Consider the following 17,202-nt stretch of genomic DNA (forward strand, 5'->3'; position numbering starts at 1 on the left):
CATGCTAATTACTAAGCTAAGCTATGCTAATATGAGTGATTATGTGAGGAGATGTACATCTTTCTCGTAAGACTACTCCTTCTTCCTCTCAATCTACTCTCGTACACTGCTAGCTCTCACCATCTTGGAAGGTGTGTGAGGTCTTGGGTCTGAGGCCGTGAGGGAATTGATGTTGTGTTTGATAAGTGTTTTGCTTAGTGCTTGAAGTCTCCATCTTCATTGCACTAGCTAGTATTGAAGGAACACAAAGGATTGTATTGTAAAATGTCTCTCTTGATGGGAGAAACCATAATACAAAGCCTTTTGGAGGGGGGACGTGCTCCATGCAAATCTGGTCCTCAACTGTTGTCAATTGTTTAATTTCTCTCTCTTTTGCAGTATTGTTCATGCTATCTAACTAGGTGTTATACTTTTTGTTGCTCTCTCCACCCAAGCACTCTTGTTATTCTCATTAGGAATCTATTCTAATGAAATGCTCACTATGTTCATGCTATTTTCCGGTACACACAAGTTACTAGACCATTAAAGGTTACATTTATCATTCATAACTTTTGCTCAACCATTTCAATATACATTAGTGACCATTTATAATCCATACAAAGAAATAATTTCTCTCCACTTTGACTAAGATTATTATGCTTAGTTGTTTCTCCACATACAAAGTCAATACATAAGGTCCGATAGTCTACTTCCACGGTCCATTGGCCAAGCATAAAACTCTTTACGTGATACATGATGGATTTGAGAGAGAGAGAGAGAGAGAGAGAGAGAGAGAGAGAGGGAGAGAGGTAGGCATATATGAAGAGGGAGAGGATAGAGGAAGAGAGAAAGATAAAGGTAGAGAGTGAGAGAGGTTGAGAGAGAGAGAGAGAGAGAGAGAGAGAGAGAGAGAGATTGAAGGAGTGGGAGATATAGAGAGGTAGAGGGACACAGAAGGGGAGAGAGACAGAGAGAGAGAGGGAGGGAGAGAAAAAAAAACTGGCTTCAAATACTCTGGAGCGAGCTTTTTTAATAGATTTGTTTAGTAGAGAAATATCCAAAATAAGCTCATTCCAAAGCTCGCTCCAAATTTTAACTCAATTCAATGCACCTATGTTTAGCCATGCTCGTTCAGGTTCTCATCATGCATCATATGCGTCAGATTGTTATACTTTGTCTATTTCTAGTTTATGTGATGAAGAGGAACATCTTTCTTTTAATGAAGCACATACTCCAAAAAATTGAATGGCTGCAATGCAATTAGAATATGATATACTTATAGAGAATGAAACATGGACTTTATGTAATTTGTCTCCTGAGAAAGGTCATTGGTACAAAATGGGGTTACAAGTTGAAACATAAGCCGGATGGTGAGATTGATCGCTACAAGGCTAAACTTGTTGCAAAATGTGAGGCACAATAGAAAGACACTGTGAAGAGACTTTTTCTGCTACTTGTGGTATGACTATTTTTTGTTTTCTATGTGCATTGGCGGCTCATTTTGGATAGAATGTACATCATTTAGACATTGTTATTGCTTTCTTGAATGACGATATATTTGAGGAAGTATATGTAACGTAGCCTCGCGGTTTTGTTAAGAAAGGACAAGAAAGAAAAATGTGCAAATGTAAGAAAGCTTTATCTGGGTTGAAGCAATCTCCTCGTGCTTGGTATGAGAAAGGTGACACTCGTTTGGTTAAACAAGGATTTCGTAAAACAATCCAAATTGAAAGCACTCTGTATGTTAAACGTGAGGGTGATGTATTTCTCATCGTCATTTTGTTAATAGATGAATTGCTAATTACTAGCCCGAATGAGACACACATTGCTAAATTCAAGGCTGAATTGATGCCACTTTCAAGATTAAAGATTTGAGGCTTTTGCATCATTACTTTGGCATACAGTTTAAGTAGTGTGATGGAGATATTCCTTTGTGTCAAGCAAAATACATAGAGACATTACTATGTAAGTTTGGACTTGAGGATTACAAACTCATTGCTACTCCAATAAAAACACGTTTGAAATTGAGTCTTCATCATGCTAAAGATCTTGTTGATGTCACTCTCTGTTGGATGCCTTATTTATGTATGCAATACGAGGCCGGATATTCAGATTGCGATCTCACACATCAGTAGATATATGCATAGCCCAAGGTCTAAGCATTGACGGCTATCAAAAAGATCTTTTGCTACTTAGTGGCACTTTACATCTTGGGTTGTTTTATCCCAAGGGGAGATCATTGCTTCTATGTTTGCATGTTTTTTCGTACTCAAATTGGGATGGTTGTTATGATACACAAGTGTCCACAAGTGGTTTTTGTTTCATGCTCGAAAATTCATACATATTGTGGTTGAGCAAAAAGAAACCTAGTATAGCCACTTCTAGTTGTGAAGCCGAGTACAAGGCAATCTTCACAGCTATGGTTGAGTGTGTATGGCTCAGACGCCTTATGGATGATTTTGGTGTTAAACAAGACACTACCAGCATTATATACACAGACAATCACTAACACTCAAAGCATTCATAGTTGATAGGAACCTAGTTTTCCAATATCACACATTTTTTCCTCACCAAGAGCTTTTTTTCCATGCATTGTATATACACCTATAACTCTAGGACGCACTAAGAAACATACTCTATGTTGTGTGTCTTAAGCTTCTTCATCATCTCCAAGTTGTGTGTGCCTCCTTGCAGCCCTAATTCCAACAAGATTACAAGCTATAACAAAATTCTTGATGTGAAGTTATTACTCAAGAGCCAAATGAGATAAGTCTCTAAGGTTTGGTGTAGAGGACAAGTCTCTTATCCCTAGTTAGGCATTATAATGATTTAACAAGGATGTAGTGATTATTAGTCATTGGCATTCTATTTTTTGAAGTTTCCATGAGTGATTAATGATCTATGGCTTTGTGACGTAAATTTTTGTTCACCCACCCACCCACCCATTTGGAACTCCCTATCTAAACATCAACATTGAGGCAATTATATGCGAGACCTCTGAGAAAAAAAACCCACACAACCATATCTAATCAAATCCTATTCAACAAGGAACACATACCAAAGACGAGATTAATACTTGGTTTGGTCATTATGAGTTAACCATTATGCCTTTTGGACTCACAAATACTCTAGCAACTTCAAATATGCTTATGACTAATGTTTGTAGAGCATCTCAATGGCTTTGTTCTTGTCTTTGATGATATTTTAAGATGAAGAAGAGCATGAACACATGTGTAAAGTACTTGAACTTCTACTACATTTGTCTTGCTCCACACTAACAAAAACAATCAAAATGTTTCTACCAATCTTCAATCTCAACACAACTGAGACCTTGAGATCACACACATCTACACCCGTTTGACAATACAGTCTGTTGATAAGATTGAAAAGGAGAGCAAGGACACCAGAATCACAATAGTAGTATGTGGAGTTGCAATTGAAAAGTGTCTTTCAATGGGTTTTCTTCCACATTATATAGTGTATGGCTGACACAAGCTCCATCATTCAGCACAATTACATGCTCCTCTGTAGCTACAGCTGACTTCTTTGTAGGCTCCATATAATGTTTATTCTTGCTGTATGCAGCTTGGACAATAAGAGAAGATGCACCATCTTTCAATTCCATTTGAATGGTTCTTTGGGCATTGGCCACACTAGATGTACGCAAGATGTCAAGGAATCAAAGTGGCTAATAACACCATAAACAAAACACAAGATTGTGCTGAATGTAACCATGTTGTATGCATGTGTGTGTTTGTGTGTGATATACAAGAAATGCCCAAGTTCATAGTGAACAAAAGCCTAGTCAAAACACATTTGAGAAAAGAGCATACAATGATGGGTCAATCTCCTTTCGAGATAGACACTAGAGACAGACAATCATAAAGGGACTAATGCAAAGATTGTCTGAAAAAGGAAAAGATCTGAATCAGCGACTCACCAAAAACAGACCGGTGTGTGTGTGCGTGTGCGTACAAATACGAGTGAATGTCTTCACACACATGTGCGTGTGCATGTGTGTGCACACAATGATATCCTTGTGTATGAGTGAATGTCTTCACACACATGTGCATGTGCATGTACGTTCAACCATCCGTACAAAAGGATATCATTGTCAAATATAATGTCTTTAGGAGGAAGATCATATATGTCCAGAAATTCGTCGAGCTTGGGAGTTTCATCTGCCAAGATGACTGCACAAATAAACAGTTAAAGACAGTCAAACATGTTCACCTAGAGTGTCAGCATAAGACTAAATACATGAACTCAAAAGAGAAAGGTATGGGGTCCAAACTTTTTAAGGGCTAGCCTACAAATGCCTGGCACATTAATATTTGCCATAAATGGGAAACAATAATCATTTCTTCGGCGGAGATCAACCTTATGTCGAAGAGTTTGTATTTGAAAAGCAAATGGACTATTGATATGGACCATGGATGGCGTATACTTCAGTATGAAACAAGCTGACATGAAGGTAATTGGAAACTCACATGCAAAAATAGCTGCTGGATCATCAGGCAAAAACTCTTCAGTAGAGGAGCGTACAGAGTCCAAAGCTTGAGCTTGTTGAACCTGGATAAGGTAGTATGCACACAATCAGCATTGTTCATTGCAAAAACTCCATACAATCAAAAGGCATTAGCATCTATAAAATATGATTAGAAAAAGCGAGACATGAAGGACAAAATAAGCTCAATCTACCTTGTCCATTTCAGATAACTTCTTGCCCCATTTAAGCACATTTATATTCAAACTTGAGATCTACAAAACACCAAAAACACACCATTTCCTTCTCTCTCTCTCTCTCTCTCTCTCTCTCTCTCTCGTCGGCCGCCCACAAAGCCTCTTCATGCGGACAGGGAAGAGGATGTCGGCAGTAGAGAAGGAAATGAGAGAATGGAGAAACGAAGTGGAAGAGTGGAGGAAGGAGAGGAGCACTATTCTTCAAAGATGGACGGAAGAAAGAGATGGAATGTGTAGGAGGATCGCTTCACTTGAGAAGAAAATGGTCATCCAAGATTCCATCATCCGAAATCTACAAGCAAAAAGTGAGCGGCTCGAAGAAGGCGAAATTCAGCCATCCATGATGGAAGAATTGAATACCATGAGAGAAGAAATACGGGTTATCGAGGAAGGTTAGGAGAAGACGTCATCGGCCGCGGTCATCTCTGCAAGACAAAAGAAACTAGAGGAGGCCGAAAAATGGATTGAGGTTGCCAAGAAAGGGAAAGGTAAGGAAGCTCCTTGTACACCACTCTTATTAACATGACCCTCAAAGAGGAACAAAGAAGGAAGATGCGGGCTCTACATGTGAGGGTAACCGGCCTCAAGGACATAAACAATGTTGAAAAAGAGGTCACAAGCCTCACATCCATGATGGGGGTGGACAAGCCTTCACACACAAAGACAAGGAGAGTGGGCAAGAAGAGTGATGGCCCGAGAGAATCTTCAAAAGGGAGAGCTCTCATACTATCCTTCCTCTCCTTGGAAGAGAAGGAATTCTTGAGAAAGGCCTACTCTCAAGGAGACAGGTATTTTCCTTGGTGATGATCTCACAATGCGGACCAGCAAGGCAATGATCATGATGGTCTAGTAGCAAAGCACTTTACACATGCTAGAGATATGCTGGTAGAGGTTCTTGCAGTGTTGTTCAATCGTGCCATGTGTGAGGGGTTACCTGAGACTTGGAGGTTGTCTACTATTGTGCTTATCTTCAAAGCACGTGATCCTACAGAGCCTGGGAATTACTGCACTATTATGGTTGGGCACACATTGGCACAGTTGTATGCATCCATTCTTGAGCAGTAGTTGAGTAATTGGGCAGAGGGTGAGGGTGTACAAGCAAAGGGCCAGGCCGGCTTCAGGAGGGGTTTCTCCACTCTTGATCATATTCTGACACTCAGAGCCATCATTGAGGAGGGCAGGTCACATGGGAGACGGATTTATTGTAGCTTTGTGGATTTCTGCAAAGCATTTGACATGGTACCGAGAGCTCGATTGATGCGCAGACTGTTGGAAAGGGGGGTGTCCATAGTGTTAATTTAGGGGATTATGGCTCTATACGGATCAGTGATGGGAGATGTACGCACTCCGGAGGGGATATCTGATTTAGTTCACTCCACCATTGGGGTGAAACAAGGTTGCCCATTATCTCCTACTCTATTTGGTATGTATGTTGATGAGGTGTCTGATTACATTGACAGAGAGGTTGATAGAGGTGCCCAGCTGGCAGGGACGTGGATCCCATTGTTGTTATATGCCTATGATATTGTGTTGATCTCTGACTGACTGAGATGGTAAAGAGATCCATTGACAGTATGAGGACCAGCAAGGCATATGATCATGATGGTCTAGTAGCAGAGCACTTTACACATGCTAGAGATATGCTGGTAGATGTTCTTGCAGAGTTGTTCAATCGTGCCATGTGTGATATTTTAATCCTTTATATCACTTGGGGCCCCATCGGACGGGGTCCCCATAAGGGGTTTGGATATTTATCGGCTTGCTTGCCATCGTGGCGAAGGCAGCCGAGCCGGTTGCCAGTCAGTGCCAACCGGCTTCCAGTCGTTGACCAAAAATGTCAACGCGGGTGCACACGCAGGCTCGAACTTAGGACATCGCCACTCTGGGAGCAATGCTTTACCGCTACGATGCATGCAGGCGCACGAGCAGACCATGCAGCTGGTGCATCATAGAGCACTGAATTCTGCTGCCCCATCAAAAAGTGCCGTGACCGGCTGCACCGGTTTCGCCCACCTACATGTAGGCTACCAGGCCGATATTTATCTAGAGCCCCCCATAAGTTGGTAGGACTTCTTCTTCTGTTACTTGTTCTTCTTAGGGTTTAGGCCCCTCGGCCCGGATCTGTAAGTTGGCTCCATTCTTTAGGCTTTGACATGTAAAATCACCAATCATTGAAACCAATATCAAACCAGAGTCAAACAATTCAAATCGGCACCAAAACAGGTTCAAAACAGATACCGTCCATTTCAAACAAATTCCAAACAGGATTACCAAACAAAATCAAACAGAACTCAAACTTAAAAAGCAATCTCGACATCACTCGAGCTCGAAAAGTCGACTGACTTTCCATCTTGAAACCTGCTCCAAAAATTAGGGTTAGGTTCCTTCCATGAGGTCGTAGCCGAGCACAGCATGGTCCATCAGCTCTTGGACACACAGTGTTTCTTTGGCGGCGATGGTAATCCCAAGAAATAGCAATCATACCGAACCTCCAAGGTCATCTGCTCGTGAAGAGACAATCTACTGAGAGATGTCGATAAATTTCAAGTTATAATTTGCTAGGGTTTCCATGGCAAGCATTTCAGGATACCCCACTCTGGAGTGTGCGGCTTGGTAGCTATAGACATCAACATCTGCATGGCACTACTTTTGAGAAAAACAGTGACTCGAAACAAATATCGGATCCTTCTTTGCAAGTGATCTTAATGGCTTATGCCGTGTAAGACATGAGCAGTGAAGACGGGAGCATGCCCGATGCGCGATGAAGTAAAGGTAGGAGTGGCTACTAAGTCCGGGTTAGAGGGCGAAGATATCTCAAATAAAATTCCAATAGCTCTGTCTGCTCTTTTGTAGGACCGGTATGCTTATAGAAAAGCACACGCCTGATGCTCTGATACCACGGTCACAAGACGGGCACCACGTGCCAATAGAAAAGAACAGACTGAACAGACTTTTAGCACTTCAATAACAATTGAACTGAAAGAGAGAGACGACACGCGACACGGAGTGCCGGAATTCCACCCCAGAGAGTATTGGCCCCAAACATTGGCGCCCCTTTCGGTATTTCTTTATATTGCATCAACACAGGGTACTCCAGACTCTGCACCTTCTCCAGGAAGCATCCCAAAGAATGAGCCCTAGCCTCATATTATAAGGCCCTTGGCATCTTGCCACGTCATCAGCCAGCGCAAAACGCGGAAATTTGTATAGCCTGCCACGTCATCATGCCAGCGCAATTTTCGAAAATCTACCACGTCATCAATTTTTGCGTGTGTCCGGATCCGACTATATTTTAATCCTTTATATCACCTGGGGCCCCATCGGAGGCATTACACAGTTTTGCAGAGGATAGTGGACTGTCTGTAAACCTATGTAAAACCAAGGTTATGGTGTTTAACACCACACCACAGATGCAACGACTTTCACATATCGTCAGGACATTGTAGAGTATACAGATGCATACACTTACCTTGGGGTTGTCTTCACTAGGCCGAGGTTTTCTTTGGGGAGAGCAGCAGAGACTAGATTGACTAGAGATTTTGCGGCCTTGGGAAGCTTGGAGAGGAAGTGTTCACAGGTTCAGTTCCAGGAACCTCGGAAAAAGTTATGGCTCTTTGATACTTTAGTAGCCTCAGCTATGTTGTATGGGGTGCAGATAGGGGGACCTTCTATAGGCCAGGATGGTTGGAGACGTATGGAGAGGCCCTTGGTATCTATTATCTCTTGATTGATCAGAGCCAAGGCCTCCGTACCCCGCGCTATCATTCGAGCAGAGCTAGCTGACCCTCCTATTGAGATTGAGGCGCTTACCAGATCAGTCTCCTTTGTGCACAGCTTGTGGGATACTACTAGAGACAGACATGCTAGACTGGCCCTTGAGTCTTTCAAACAATTAGCTCTTCAAGGGGACACTTCATGCTGGTATGCACATATGACATCATGGTTTTAGACGCATGGCTTCACCATGGACAGGCTGCCCCCTTTCCAATACTCTCTTCAATCACCCTCGATGTCTCTTACACAGGTGGAGATTACTAGATTCATTCGTCAGGACCTAATCCAGCTGGATATCAGGAGGACATGGATAGAGCCTCCACAATAGTTGGGCACGAAGATGGCTTTCTATAGAGAGCATTTTCTCCACCTCACAGGAGTTGCGTGGTTTGTGATTCGACCCAGCTACATGGACACACATATGTCTCATGGTTTGTGGTGTGCCATTGATCAGATACGCACATCCTCACATCACCTGGAGATTGAGATTGGTAGATTCAAAGGGATACCAATAGACAGCAGGATATGCCGCTATGCCAGCTAGAGCCGGAGACAGAGCTACATTACATATGTCATTGCACAATGTACTATGAGATACGGGGCCGTTTCCACTGCTTATTCAAAGAGGGTTTTGGTGCTTTCTCTAGGGTCATGAGTTATGAGGATCAGAGATGTCTTGGGCTATATCTACTTGAGTTACACAGATATAGAGACCCTTTACTGGGGAGAGATAGAGAGACAGATTACAGATTTCTTTTCACTAGATAGGGGAAGCCAAAGGAGCAGCCATCTTTGTAGAGCTCGGCCCACACTCATTCGACCACTACCGGCATTCTCATTGACCGAGCACTGGAGCTATAGAGATCCAGATGGCCGCGATTGAGGACAGGGGCTACACAACATCGACGGAGACTACAGCAGAGGATTCGAGTTATACTCTCTCGACATCCAAAGTGCAGATGAGGATGGATTCTAGTAGTAGTATCTTTGTTCTAGTTCTTTTGTACCCAGACATGGTATTAGATTCACCATTTTGTGATAGATTGGTCTCTTAGGTCGTTTTGGCCTTTTGAAGACTTTAATATAACATTTCATTTCATTTCTCTCTCTCTCTCTCTCTCTCTCTCTCTCTCTCAACGCGTGGATTCTCTCAGTCTCTCTCTCGCGTGGCTTAACACTGCACCCCCCCCCGTGCGTGGCTGAGCATTGCACCCCCCTGCGCGTGGCTGAGCTGCTGCTGCGCGCGCTACTCCTGCCTGGGGATTGCTGCCCGCCCCACCTCCCTCCCCCACCCCCCAGTAGGTGCAGGTCCCCCTCCCCCCCCAATCCCCCGCAAGTGCAGAAAAGCAAAACAAATTAGTTTCTCTGATTTTCTGAATTCCTGCAGGGAAGCAAATTATTTTTCAGAATTTTAGAATTGCTTCAGAATTTCAGATTTTTTGAGTTTCTGCAGAAAACAAAAAAAGACTCAGAGTTACATCAGAAAACTTTTCAGAAATTGCAGGATTCAAATCAGTTTTTCAGAGTTTCGGAAATTATTTAAAAATCGCATACTGCATAATGTAGCAAGATGTATGGACATGTATGCCTGATGCGGGAGGAAATGTATGCATAGCGCGGAAAAACTTGTGTGCAGACTGGATTTGATTTGATGGAGGTCATGAACACTTCGCCAGTGTGCAAGCCCCATACGAAGGCAACCTTTGTGCTTACAAACAAGCGGATAACACAAATGGAAAGGGAGATGAAAGAATGGAAAGCAGAAACGGAAGGATGATGGAAAGAGAAGGCCAACCTTTTTCAAATGTTTCTCAACGAAGGCGCACAATGGAAGAAGGAGAAAGAGGACTTGCACGCAGAGCTACAAGGACTTAAGGCGGATTCACAAGCACTCAAAGAAGAGGTCTCAGCCCTCAAGCGAGAGCTTGCTGATAGAGCAAGCAGTGGAATAGAGGAAGGGGAATTCCAACCCTCAGTGATAGAGGAAATCAAGGTCATCAGGGAGCATGTGCGGATGATCAAAGAGGAGGAGAAACAGAATGTGGTAACAACGTCTTCGTGGTTGGATGTGATCACGAAGACACAGAAGAAGACGGATGAGGCCGAGAAATGGATAGAAGTTGCTAAGAAAGGGAAAGAGAAAGAAACCACATCTGTCCCCACTCCTACAATCATCAACATGACTCTAGAAGAAGAGCAGTGAAGAAAAACCAGAGCTTTGCATATACGAGTAACCGGTCTAAAAGACCGAGATGATGTGGCGAGAGAAGTCGAAGAACTTCTCCGCATGATGGGGAGTGAGGCTACTCATACAAGGCATGGAGGGTAGGGAAGAAGACGCAAGGAAATGGGGAGACTTCCAAGGAGAGAGCTTTAATCATGTGTTTCCCATCCATGGAGGCAAAGAAGGACTTCTTGAAGAGGCATCCTACACTTAAGAAAACGGGCATATTCCTTGGAGATGACCTCACTCTCACACAACTTGCGCATATGAGAGAGGTAATGCCAGAGATTCAAGCGGCGAGAGAGAAGGGAAAGACGGCCTTCTACAGAGATGGTCGGGTGGTGATTGTAGAGCGGCGCTCCACATGATGGTGCGAGACCTATGGGACCACACTCAAAGTTGCCACTTGGAATTGTAATGGATCTATGCGCCTTGATGTGGGTGCTTTTGAAGATAATTTTATGGGAAGAGACATTGTCTTCTACTCAAAGACACATCAGGCCCTTGGGCAGTCTATGCCTCACATTAATGGATATAGATGGGAGATAGCCTGTAGACAGGAGACACGATCAGAGCACAGAGGGCGGGGCTCAGGAGGAGTGGTAGTGTTATTCAAGGAGGAGTTGCAACCATTGATACATATAGCTCGCAAGGATGAGCAAGCTAGGTACATGTGGGTGAGATTGAGAGCAAAGACAAGCAGATATCTTTACATTGCTATTTGCTACTTTCCCCAGAGCACGTCAGTTTATGCAACACCCAGAGGACAGTGCCCCTTCTCTATTTTGGATGATGACATTTGGGAGTTCTCTAGAGATGGTGACATCATCATTCTCGGGGACTTCAATGCTAGGACTGCCGATCATCAGACAATATTTTATGATACTTCAGAGAAGATGCTGAGAGAGCTGGATGTGGCAGAGACAGGACTATCCAGACTATCACAGGTTGGGGAACACATTGAGTATGGACGACACTTGATAGACATGGGGACTGCACACGGATTGGCCATCTTGAATGGCCTACAGAGATTTCCCGCTGCAGGGGGTTTTACATGTTTTCCACACAGACATGGAGCCAGAACAGTGGATTATATCATGGCACAGCCGAGCCTCATCTCTCATATCCAGGATCTCACGGTTGGACCCAGACCTGTGGGTGTGGCAGTAGATCACGCTCTTGTGTTGTTTACCATCTCTTTTCAGTTTAGTGTAGCACACAGGCCACGGGCAGTAGCCCCTACTCGCTACACCTTCACGCGGGAGACGGACTCTGTATACATAGATGGGATCTACAGACGCCTGTGCACAGAGGAGCCAGGGCGACCTCTGGAGGATCTTACTACTATACTGACACAGACACTACATGGTGCAGCAGTAGAGGCATACCCACATACCCAGCCTAAGCAGAGCCGTCGTTCGGGGAGCATGCCCCAGAACAGCTGGTATGATGAGGAATGCCGGGACACTAGAGTTAACTTCAGAGGGAGGTACTTTTGGGGGACATCACTCACAAACTGTCATAATAATCAATATCTAATTCTCCTAAATGATTTTCTTATATTAAACTGATCATTTAATGTGGGGAAGTGCCAGGGGAGAAAAAGCTAGAATATTGGTTAAGCTAGCAGACCGGCCACAGTAGGGATCCAAAGGGGGGGGCCATCTGCAAAAGAGCCATGTGCAACAATGGGATAAAAAGACCCTAAGGTTCAGCCCATTAAGACTTCCAAAATGCTAAGGTTCCAAAATTCAAAGGTTGTGTCCAAAGGTCAACCCTAGGGGAAATTGGATGCTTTGTGTGTGACTAAAAAGTCTTTGCATATCCCTACATGGGAGGGGGCGAGCCCTTCTTCTAGGGGATGAGAGAGAAAGTCACACACACACACACACACACATACAGACTCCCTTTACACAAAGGGAATTAGGGACACATGTCAGCTCCTTAGCCCAGATGCCCACAAGGTGTGCCCAATTCCTATTGGATGGCCTTGGAGGTGGACCAATGAGAATTAGGCTAGAGTAAATCTAGTTTAATTAATTTAAAAACACTTAATAAAAGAACCAATGAGAATTAAGTCTCCTAGAAGACTATTGGACAGTCTCCCAAGGGGTCCGATGAGCATTCAAGAGCCCAATGGTTTGCCTGATTCCTATTGGCCAGGAGGCAAAGGGGTCCAATGAGAGTTTAGTTTAATTATTAAATTACCTAAAGCTCTCACAAAAGGGGAAAGGGGGACACATGTTAGAAGGCTATCACTTATGCTGCTTAATTGTGATAGGCTTGACTTGGGGAGGTCCAATGAGGGCTGAGCAAGAGCAAATAGCAAGAGGGCTCGCCCAAGAGAGAGAGGGGGCTGATTTTTGCAAGGCATTATCACACACACACTCACACAATCTCATGTGTGAAGAAAGAGAAGGCTATCTCTTCCCAAGCTTTAATGGAGAGCTCATCACCTACTCCAAGCTTGTGAGATAGAAGCCTACATCGACATACTCTTGGCATGTGGATGCAAATCCAACAAAGAGCCAAGCTTCAATGCATGCTCATCTCCTCTACCATGCTAATTACTAAGCTAAGCTATGCTAATATGAGTGATTATGTGAGGAGATGTACATCTTTCTCCTAAGATACTCCTTCTTCCTCTCAATCTACTCTCATACCTTGCTAGCTCTTTCGAAGGTGTGTGAGGTCTTGGGTCTGAGAACCGGGATAATTAAAGTTGTGTTTACTAAGTATTTTGCTTAGTGCATGAAGCTTTCATCTTCATTGCACTAGCTAGTCTTGAAGGAACACAAAGAATTGTATTGTACAATGTCTCTCTTGATGGGAGAAGCCATAATACAAAGCCTTTTGGAGGGGGGACCGGCTCCATGCAAATCCAGTCCTCAACTGTTGTCAATAGCTTAATTTCTCTCTCTTTTGAAAGTATTGTTGATGCTATCTAACTAGGTGTTATGCTTTTTGCTGCTCTCTCCACCCAAGCACTCTTGTAATTCTCATTAGGAATCTATTCTAATGAAATGCCCACTATGTTCATGCTAATTTCCGCTACACATAAGTTTTTAGACCATTAAATGTTACATTGGTATCAGAGCACAAGGTTTCTCTTTTCTTGCTCAAGAAGGGAGGTCCTCAAGCTAGCTTTAAATGGTTGGTATTATTAATTGCCTGTGAGTAAGTAGAATAGGGATTTTTCAGCCTTGCAGTGCGCCTGCCTTCGTGCAGTTAACGGGGCATCACCGTCGAGAGCTATGGTCTTAATAGTGGAGTCCTACGGGGCTTGCCTACGGCTTAACCACTATTGAGCTATTAGAAGCTTGACAGGAGCCGATGCTGTTTTGGTGTCGAAAGACCCTTTCTTCTATTCCTTGCCATTAATGGTATTCGAGCCGCGGGTACAGTAGCTTGAGTGCTTTTTCTAAAGGGGTAAAGAGGAGTAGCAACTAGGGCTTGAAGTGCCAAAGTACACCTAAAAAGTTTACACCTAAAAGTTGTTAGAATGGCTGACAATAGTAAAGAGAGTGAAATTAATGTTGATAACTTTGATTTTGCTCATGAGCAAGCTACTAATGATGCTTCAATGCTTGTTAACTATCTTGTTTCTAGGCTTCAACAAGCCATGGGCAATCCATCTCTCCAAAGCGAAGTGCAACGGCAGCTCCGTGCTCACGGGATTCTCCAAGCTCATCACCATGACGAGAGAACACCTAGGAAGCCTCCTTGTGAGACTACCAAAAGAGGTCTCTCTCCGATTCGGGAAGAAGAAGAGAATCCCTACGAAGGGCTCAAGAATTTACTTCTTGATGATGCATCTCCTTCCCAAAGGAGAACTCAAGAGCCTCCATCGAAGGAACGAGAAAGAAGTGAGTCTCCTACCACCTCGGCGGAGATGGCTCTACGAAGACGGCGGGCTAAACGCTCTCCATCACCACCAAAGCGGAGAAGACCATCACACTCTTCTTCACGCCATAATTCAAAGAGGGATGATAAAAAGCAAGAGAAGAAAAAGGCGAGAAAGAGGACACCCTCTTCTCCATCTTCTTCATCCTCTTCCTCTTATGAAAGCCATGGTGAAGACGACGAAGATCAAGATAAGAAAAAGGCGAGAAAGAGGTCACCCTCTTCTCCACCTTCTTCAAATTCTTCACCTTTTGAAGAAAGTGATGGTGCAACCTTTGAACCATCAAAAAGAAGAGGTCATAGGAAATCCTATGCCGCATGGAAGAGGTCGTCCAAATTGAAGAAATTCAAAGAGGGAGGGAAGAGCATCTCTTTCCTTACCTATGATGGTACCTTTGGTGCTACGAACAAAGTCTTGGCCTTTATCTAGCAATTCAATGCGGCGTTTGGAGATGAGGGCTTCACGGAGTCCTCTAAGCTACGCCATGTAGCTATGCACTTTCAAAAGTCCGCCAGACAATGGTGGTCTAGCCTACGAGCCAACGGTGAAGCTCCACGAACATGGAAAGCTTTAAGAGCTTCCATTATAAAGCAGTTTTTGGCCACCGATGCCAAAGACAAAGTACTCACCGAATGGCGAAGCTTAAAGCTCTCTCCCAATGAATCCATCCACAAATATGTAGACAAGTTTTGGGACCTACAACTCAAAGCCACTGTCTTCAAAAAGTTGGATTTTGGAGAGCAAAAGCAACAATTTTGTGCGGGCTTAACCGAAGAAATGGCGGAGTATGTCAACTCCCAAAGGCCACGTACCATATCGGCGGTAATACACCATACTATGGTGGCCTCTCGAATCAATTTCCAAACAGAGGCTAAAAGAAATAATAAGCCTCCGAAAAACAAGGGTTCCAATGAGCCTAAGGGGAAGGACAATGCCCAAAAGTCTCCTAAGGGCAACTCCAACAAAGCTAAAGAGAAGGGAGTTTAAAAAGGTAAGAACAAACTCTCTCCTGAAGAGCTTGAGCGTTATTGCAAAGATAACCGGTGTTTCAAGTGCGGCGAACAAGGGCATGCGTACCGCGCTTGTCCCCAAAAGAACAACTGCCAAGATCCTCCTAGAGCTTCCTTGGTTGAAATCCAAGAGGAGGAGACTCACCAAACTCACCACAAAGGATCTCCTCTATGCCATGCTGGGAAAAGACATGTATATAGATGCTAAGGAAATGGGTAACACTATCCCCATTGTACATACACCAGCTTTCAACAAGTCAATAAAGAGCTCTATTTCCGTATACATGATTTTTGTTAAAGATTCTCAAAATGAACCTAATGCTTTAGCAAAAGAAAATAAAAGCAACCAAAAGGAATTCGAGTTATCCAATTTTCTCAAGGGGTTTCAAGATGTTTTTATTGACGACATCCCTTGTGAGCTACCTCCTAAACGAGGTAATGATGACCATGCAATTGAACTTCTTCCAGGAAGTTCACCGCCTAACAAACCTCCTTATAGAGTTTCTCAAGCTCAACAAGAGGAGATTATGCGGCAAGTGCATGAGTTAGTTGAGAAGGGCATGGTTAGGCCTAGCTCATCTCCATTTTGCTCACCTATGCTATTAGTGCAAAAGAAAGACGGCACATATCGTATGTGTGTCGACAATAGAGCACTAAATAGAATCACTATCAAGAATAAGTTTCCCGTTCCACGGGTAGAAGACGTATTTGATAAGCTACAAGGATCGACCTACTTCAGTAGGATTGACCTAAAAAGTGGCTATCATCAAATAAGGATAGTTGATCAAGACATTGTAAAGACCGCATTTCGCACCACATTTGGTCTTTACGAATACATTGTTATGCCTTTTGGCTTGACCAATGCACCAGCCACATTCAACCGCTCGATGGAGAAGTTATTCAGGCCTCATCGAACCTTCACTGGAGTGTTCTTTGATGATATTATCATCTACTCTAATTCATTAGACGAACACAAGCAACACCTCCAGGTAATATTTCAAGTTTTGAGAGAGAATAAACTTTATGTTAATCGAAAGAAAAGTGAATTTTTCTTGCAAGAGATTCAGTATTTAGGTCACATTATCTCTCAAGATGACATCCAAATGGATCCATCAAAGTTAGAGGTAATAAAAGGATGGCCTAAACCAAGGAATCTTCATGAACTAAGAAGCTTTATAGGTATGTGTGCATACTATAGACGCTTCATAGAAAAGTTCTCACAAATTGCGGGACCATTACATGACCTAACAAAGAAAAGCGTTAGATACACATGGTCTGCTAAGGAGAACAATGCTTTCAAAAAGCTTATCTCCCAACCTGTGCTTACACTACCGGATCTCTCAAAACCATTTGAGGTCCAATGTGATGCTTGTGGTGATTGCCTTGGAGCTGTTTTGCTCCAAGAAGGGTACGCCATAGGCTACGAGAGTCGAAGGCTCGACCCTGTTGAGCAAGCTTTAGGCATATATGAAAAGAAACTCCTTGCAGTTCTACATGCCTTAGACTCATGGAAGCACTATTTATTGGGGACTCCTTTCATTCTGCGAACGGATAACCAAAGCCTTAAG

The 17,202-nt window shown here is 43.4% G+C and overlaps 1 protein-coding gene across 1 annotated transcript in view; it reads right to left on the reverse strand.

Moving 5' to 3' along the window:
- Positions 1-3,218: 3,218 nt before the first annotated feature.
- LOC147454089 (uncharacterized) overlaps positions 3,219-17,202 on the reverse strand; it is a 147,211-nt gene continuing 133,227 nt past the window's right edge. The window contains exons 6-9 of the mRNA XM_086517264.1: positions 4,681-4,740; positions 4,470-4,551; positions 4,070-4,172; positions 3,219-3,632 (exon numbers count right to left, since the gene is read on the reverse strand). Of these exons, the coding sequence (XP_086373390.1) occupies positions 3,389-3,632; positions 4,070-4,172; positions 4,470-4,551; positions 4,681-4,740 (489 nt within the window). The 3' untranslated portion in view covers positions 3,219-3,388. The remainder of the gene's footprint in view (positions 3,633-4,069; positions 4,173-4,469; positions 4,552-4,680; positions 4,741-17,202) is intronic.

This window comes from Adiantum capillus-veneris, chromosome 7 (assembly GCF_014529385.1).
Source record: "Adiantum capillus-veneris isolate H3 chromosome 7, ASM1452938v2, whole genome shotgun sequence".
NCBI lineage: Eukaryota > Viridiplantae > Streptophyta > Polypodiopsida > Polypodiales > Pteridaceae > Adiantum > Adiantum capillus-veneris.